This window comes from Buceros rhinoceros, unplaced genomic scaffold (genome assembly GCF_000710305.1).
Source record: "Buceros rhinoceros silvestris isolate BGI_N320 unplaced genomic scaffold, ASM71030v1 scaffold4275, whole genome shotgun sequence".
Taxonomy (NCBI): Eukaryota; Metazoa; Chordata; class Aves; order Bucerotiformes; family Bucerotidae; genus Buceros; species Buceros rhinoceros.
The window spans coordinates 29787-37232 of record NW_010414393.1 but is presented as its reverse complement, the minus strand read 5'-3'; the positions used below and the strand labels follow the sequence as shown (position 1 = coordinate 37232).

Genomic DNA, 7446 nt, shown 5'->3' with positions numbered 1-7446 from the left:
CCAGCTAACACCCCTGCACCTTCCTCCTCTGCAGCTGATACCTAAGAGCTGCACCGTGTGTCTCTGGGAGGCAGAAGCTCTGCGAACTTCTGGTCATGTGCAGAGTTGCGCTTCATTTCATAAGGCTTTGAGTAAGACCAGCTATTCATCTAGGACGACCCAGCCACCGAGACCTGGGCTGTGCCACGCAACGTCAAACCGCCTCAGTGTCTGGAAGCAGGACCTGGTCTGGAAGCTTGAGTTTAGGAACAGCGCCAGCTTTGCAAAGACCTACAGCAGCCTGGCAGCACGTGAATGTCTTCTTGCAGCGTCAGGATTTAGGATGTCGATGGGGGGTTGGTCGCAGTAAAGCCTGGCATTCAGTCTCAAGCATGAATGGTCAAACGAGGTGTGAGTTCGGCAGGAAGCTTTGGGACAGGACTTACCGCAGCGCCGTAATACGCGCTAAGCGGTTTAAGTGTATTTGGTGCAATTACACCCAATTGGAAATGAGGTTTCCCGTCTGCAAACATCGCAAGGCCCCTGCTCCACCACAGGATTGGCACTGCCTGACTTGGATAACTTGGACAGGTCCCACAGCTTGCCCTCCAGGTCCCAAAAGGTTCATGTGCCCACACGTTCGAAGATGGAGGCTTACCTAGACAAAACAGAGCTGCCTGCACCATCCCACTAGGATGGAGAAGATTCACGGGATGCTCACGGTGGTTTACGCCATGGAGGAGTTCCTGTCAATGTGTTTACCGCTGAATCTGCAAAACTTCTGTTTCGCAAATGAAGAGGCCATTGGTGTGTGAACACAACGCTAAGACACTCTGTGCCTTTCTGTCACGAGTTCTGGGTATCAGTAATGACAGACGTCGCTCCTGTGAGCAGTCTGCCCTTTCCTAGCATTTTCAGTCTTCCGGGGGTTCGTTAACTCTTTTATTTTTTTATAAATAGGATTAATATAGAAAACCTTTTAAGTGCAATAAACACAGAAAAATACAAAACATTTCAAGCCTGTGGCTCGCTCCCAGCATTTCACCCATTTTCTCTATGACCAGATGAAGGTGCAGGAAACACAGCGGGACGCTTCCAAGCAGGCTCACACATCACATGATCATCATCATGTATGAGCTTCTGCTCATACACGGAGAGGACAAAGGACACACAAGTTTGCCCCTCTTCCATACGGGAAGATTGCGCGGAAAGAGAAAGCTGCCGGCTCCCAGGGCACAGCGCAGTTCTCCAACGGACCTTCACGTGGTGTCTCCGAACTGCTTTGTTACGAGACTAAACACCGGGATTAGACGCTTAAACTGATCGGTTGATGCTGGGGACAAAACCGTAGAACCACAGCCACACTTTACTACAAGCATTGGACTGTAGTACTATGAATGTTGGAACCAGATTTCCCCCCCCCCCCAAATACACACTTCGAACAAGAAAGCAGTCCAACAGTTTTCTAAGACACAAGAACAGGACGTGAGTGTAGTCCTTCAGAACAAGCTGTCTGTCTTCATCAGGGTTGTAACAGCTGTCTTGCACCAGAAATCATCCCAGACAATTTTTTTTTCCTTACCATATTCCTGTTAGTATCCAAGGACCTCTCATTTCTGTCGTGCTTTCTGACTGTATTTTCTTTCACACGCTCCACTTGTGTTATTCCCTAGCATTGCTGTGGCAGTCTAAATGTCTTTTTTTTTTCTTCTTGTGGTTGCAGTTTTCTCACTGTTTCCCTGAACATCTGCAAGACAGCCCATCTGGGTTGACACAGTGTGAGATGAGGCAAACAGGCACTGCCAACAAGGGCTCCTACCGCAGCAAGCGGGCTGTTGAAATCAGATGTTTTCCAAGACGTCTATGGGGACGAAGCCTTTCTTCTTCCCGCTGTATACTTTGATAAAGCCATCGTGTTCCTTTTCAGAAGTCACGCAAATCTGAATGCAAAGAAGGTATGAAAATAATAAACACTTTGCCATGACCAAAGCCACAAGTTATTCCAGGCTATTTATCAGGGGTGTTAAATACCTCACTAGCTACTTCTGTAAGTAGAACAATCCCTTTTAGACTCTCACTGCTTTGATAAGAAACTCAAACTCATATATTTAGAGTTACCTTTCCCCTACCTCCCTGAAGTGCCACATTTACATGAGGGACATTAAAATCATTAAGAACTTTGCGGTGGATCAAAGATTTTAAATTAAAACTTCAGCCTGCTGTAATGATTGTGACTTAGTTGCCTGTGCATGAGAGGAATGGGTGTTCCAGGTCACGAGCTACTGGCTCCCTCAACAGTTGGTGGTGAAAAGTAATCGTGGTGCCAAGGTGGGTCACTCGTAGCAGCTGATCTGGGTACAAGCACAGCCCCTTCCGTATGTCTGAGGAGCACAGGTACTTCTCGGATGAGCAGTGGGTGATGTTGTTTACTCAGCCTTTGCACCTACAGGGGACTGTTCTGGATTTGCATTGCACCGACGCCAAATGGAGGCAGTTGTGGTGAAACCAAACGGTCTTTACAACAGCGCGAATATGACATCGTGGTAAAGGCTTCTATTTCCTGAGGATCTTAGTGATCGCAGCTATTTCCACTTCAGGGCCCTTCCTGGGACACTTCTGGCCGTGGCTGAGCCATTTGAAAGCCCAGTGGCACAGGTACCTTCGGTTGCACTTGAGCACAGAGCCCCAGGAAATCAAGAGTTGTTTTCAAACACCTGTGCCAAGGAACAATGTATTTCCTACTAATCAAATGAGATTAAAAAATAGCCAGAAAAATGATGGTCTTACTGCGATCAGCTCCCTGATTTCTCCTGATGTCAGAGCCAGCTCTCTAAAGCCTCTGGACTAACACGAGGGCTCTGTCTGATGGGTATTTCCAGAGCTTTCTGAACACTGGTGTTCTTTATCTTTGGAGTGAAAAAAGATGGGAGATTTGGTCCTTTTTTAGAGGGTTGATTTGGGTTTTTTTGGGTTTTTTTATTTTTTTTTTTGTTCTGCTGCTGACTTGAGTGCTCTCCGTTATCAGTGGGAGCGTTCTGCTACAGTGATAACTAGATCTCCACTAGGCATGAGGAGTACAAGGCTTTTCTGTAAGAACTTCCTTCACTCTACGTACTAATACACTGAGCTGAATGCTCCCGAATTCCAGCTGAAACCCTCTCACACTAATACATTAAGCCTCGATGTCCTGGCCCCCATATGGCAGAGTTTTTTCCCTCTCCTTCCCACATAAGGAGATGTATCGGGGCAGAGCGAGCTTGGCCACAATATGCCACCCGTTCCTAAGCCTGTGCTACTCTAGAGGCCTCCTGGGGCTGTGGCAGATGCTGGAGCTTTGCAAATCCCTGGAACTGTTCCAAATTCTGCGGTTTCGGAAAAAAGGGAATGCAACACCATCTTTTGTCCCCATCCCCTTTGTGAGTGCTGCCAAGGATTTCACCTGTGGTTTGTAGCCTTGGGATCTGGCTCTTGACTTTCTTAGGTGGGTGTAAATCAGGAGTAACCCCAGATCAGTGCGTGGTAGTATCCAGAGTTTTGGACTCCAGGTGTTGCTGAAGACTAGCCCTGCTGACAGGTGGCAAGCGTGACGGCTGTGAAGGCACAAGGGGCCGCAGCTACCATCAGCCACCGCGGTTTTCTGTATCACTAGCAGAAATCGGGAGCTAGTATTATAAAGTCACTTCCCCATTCTTTCACCTCATTTTGTTTAAAAAACCCCCCAAAACTCTAAAACCAAAACAAACAACTGCTTGGACCCTGACTGTTGTCTGAACTTGTCAACATCTGCTCTGAGGATTTTTTATCTGTCAATCAGCCCTGAGCAGATGCGGGAGATGAGCAGTTCGGAAATGATCCTTTAAACTGCACGGTCATTAACATTCTCCCGTTCTTCTAAGTCCTGTCCAGGAGTAATTTAGAACTTGCCCTAATTCTCTGCAGCTGTCTTTTGCTTTTCTTCTCTCTTCCATATACGTATTGAAGTCATCTGTCAGCCACAGACTGGTGCTGTTGAGGCAGGAATTTGGTAATGAGGACAGCACAGTTTCCAGTGCTGTCCCGGAGCCTGCAGACAGTGCCAGGTCAAGAGGTCTGAGAGCTCCAGCCTTCTGTTTGTCTGTAAGAGTGACAGCACAGGGACACTGTGAGCTTCTACAGCTGTTGCTGCCTGAGCACTGAAGTTCTTCCCTCTGTGAGCTTCGTGGATGGAAATAATAAGTAGTTCGGTTTTCATACCCATTCAGCCATGGTGCAAATGATGATGATAGGTTTTATATCAGCTGTTTCATTAAGTTAAAGACCAAGAACACTGACACTTGTTTAAGGTTTTAAAGATGTCCTGGTCTAAACTGGATGCATAATGGGCTGTGCCCATGTTTTGAACTCTGGCAAAACTTGTGTGCCGTTCGGTATCACTGAATGAATGGGGACATCCATCCCTGTTCAGTAAGACTGACGTCAATGAAAATCAGAGATAGCGGGAGAAAGACCCTTTCCCCTTCAGCCCGGCTGTGAAGTGCAGCAGTTACAGCTGGGGAGCACGTAAAGAACTGCAACATCGCTTTCTGTGCTGGGTTTGTGTTTAACATGATAGGGCCTGAATGTGTAAGTCACTGAGAAGCGGCTGATTTTCAAAGGCAGTGGAGTCATGCTCTTAGAACTTCAGCTCCTTTTAGAGTATTCCAGGATGAAAAATGTGAGGACATCGAGTAATTCCTAGGCAGTGAGGTGAAAAGCCTCCAGAAGAGCCAAGACAGGTGGATCCCCGGGAGCTGGAGACCTGGGCTGCAATCCTGCCTTGCTGAGCCTAGCCTTATGGCTTTGCTTAAGGACATTGTCAGGATCTCCTGGAGTGGCTGGATCACATCTGCCAATGTACACACGTAGCTGCCAATGTACATGTGCCTCAAAGTCACTCCTCCGGAAATTCATGTGACTAGGTGTTGGGATAGGAGGGAAGCTTGTCCTCGGCTGTGGTGCCGAGGGGACAGGCAAGGCTGACAGCTCTGGTTTGGAGGCTGTGGCCATCACAACAGCAGTGGCCTCTTTGCAGTCACTGCAGAAGCTGGCTGGGAGATGCCTTCAGTAACAGGGCTACTTTACATCAGCGACACTAATAAAATACACCCACCGCAAAAGGGACCTGTGGCGCCGACCTTTACGTAAATCCACAGTCCACATTGGGATGAGGCAGAGAGCTTCTGCTTGCCTGTCTCACTACAAATGTTGAGGTTTGGGTCACTTCTATTGCACAAGATCACTTGTGCAATTTAAAATCAATTGTGTTATTTAATCACAAAAAGCCCAGCTCTAGAGTGGTTTGTATGAGCGTGACCGTAGACGCCAGAGAAGCCGCCAGTGAGGGGTGTGAGAAGGGTTTTTTTCAAAGAGATTATTTCCTGTATTTAAGTGGGATGTTGCAAGTGGAGTAAAACCAGACATTCAAACAATAGATTGTTATGACTTCTTTAAAAACAAGGATGACCAAAAATGTTAGAGGCATTTTAAGAGATGCTTTGCCAAGCACTGATGATAAATTAGATACGGTGGTTAAATCCGAGCCTGTAGTCATGCAAAGAAGCATTTGTCTAATGTGTGGTAATGAATTTGGGAAGGATAGAGCAGAAGTTACAGGCTGAAGAAAACTTTATATAGCCAAGTGATGGTACAATCAATCAGAGCTGGAAATTACGCAGCCAGTATTGTGTGTGAGACAGCTTAGAAGAGCGGAAAGCCACAGAAATTGACTGGGTTTTGTCTTCCCGTTAATAATCTTGCTTTATTGATGTCAGGGGCTATGCCTGCCTCCCTCCCCCAGATTTCTGGCTGAGCCCTCTGGTGCCCAGTCATCTTCTGAACTGGTTTCAGGACCCACAAATCTGTCAGTGAACCCTAAACTCTGAGATGTTGATGCCTCTGAAGCATTTTCTCCCCCAGGCTGAGTTTCGTATTTCATAATGAAACTTTCAAGGGGTCCTTTGTGAAGACTTAGCTCATGCATATTGCTCAAGACGGGTGAGCACATTGTGTTATTTTTCCCCTCAGTCCTCTCCTTGAGTATTGGCTTTGCTAGGAAGGACTGCATGAAGCGGAAGCTCAAAATGCTCTTCCTGGGGCACGAAACTGCCAAGCGCTTCCAGAGAAAGCCTCAGCCACTGTGCTTCAGACTTTGAAAACGTCTCTGCCTGCCTGAAATGGCTTTTCTTAAGGTAGTCATGTGGCTTTGTTGATGTGAATATATTGCCTTTTGCTTTACAAGAATAGATTCTACCTGGGAACATTCATAAAAGGAACAAAGGGACAGGGATACTCAGTATAAACCACGGATGGTATCAAGTAATATAATGAAAATTCATATTCCTGTCACTGGGTAAGTTTTTATGTTGGCATATCATCCTTGCCTTTGTTGTCAGAATCATTCTGGACTCCTGTTAGACCCCACAGAATTTCACCCAGTGAATTAACAGTATAAAATTGAGCCAATTTGCCATACTATAGTCACAAGGATTTATTAGACCAGTTAATGAGTTTTTCTAGCTAAAGTGAGACTTGACAGCAATTGGTAGCAATGAATAATGCCCTTCTTGCTAATCTGGAACAAGCCAGTGCTTTGCACAGAGGACTTATATTGCACTTACAGCACTCCGGACGTTGTGCCCAGAGAGAGCTAAAATGGCTGGTTACATCCCACAGAAATCCCCAAATAGAACAAAACAAACAAAAAAGAATCCTGCCAAACGCTTCCCAGAAGTCCCATTCAGATGACTTTTTTCTTTTGATGCCTTCACTAGGAAAACAACAGGGAAATACGGGACAGAAAATAAGAGAAATGGACTGAAGAAAGGAAATTTGTCTTTGGAAAGACAAAATAAATTTTTAAAGTAAAAAATTCCCAATAACAATTAAAATGTGTTTCACAATGAAGGTTTTTCCACTGCAAAGGCAAAGTTTTTCTGTTAAAAATCAAGACTAAAACTTGTGCCATTCAGGCAGCGATCTCACAGGCTTGCTGCAGATGCTGTGCTCCCGTCCCCATGCTGCTGCTAAGCGTTGGCCCTATGCTGCCAGCGCCCCACTTTGGGGGGCTCAAACCCTGCTGTGGATGAATGTCCATGACTGTCCCACCTGGAAATTACTCAAAATGGCCTTGAAGCTACTTGAATGCCCCATTTTTGCAGAATTTGTGTGAGGGTGGAGTGGGATATGTTGGCTCCTCTCCATGTGCATGTTCAGTCTGATCTCTGCCCTCTGTTTTACACTAAATATTTATTTTTCTTCCTCTGAAAGCCTCTCCTACATGGAGTGAGGACCCAACAGCATTCACAGTCAACTTAGGCATTTGAGTGGGTTTGAGATAGAGCTGAATAAGTTTGCTAAAAAAAAAAAAAAAAAAAAGAGAAAGGTCTGTATCTTTACCATATTCCCCCCTCGCTGACTTTGTTGGTAAGAGAAATTGGTCTTTTGTAAGAA

General features: G+C 45.9%; 1 protein-coding gene across 1 annotated transcript in view; it reads right to left on the bottom strand.

Annotated features, from left to right (window-relative positions):
* Positions 1-1820: 1820 nt before the first annotated feature.
* STAC (SH3 and cysteine rich domain) overlaps positions 1821-7446 on the bottom strand; it is a gene marked incomplete at its 5' end in the record, with an annotated part of 21387 nt that continues 15761 nt past the window's right edge. The window contains one exon of the mRNA XM_010137062.1: positions 1821-1919. Coding sequence (XP_010135364.1) covers positions 1821-1919 — 99 coding nt within the window. The remainder of the gene's footprint in view (positions 1920-7446) is intronic.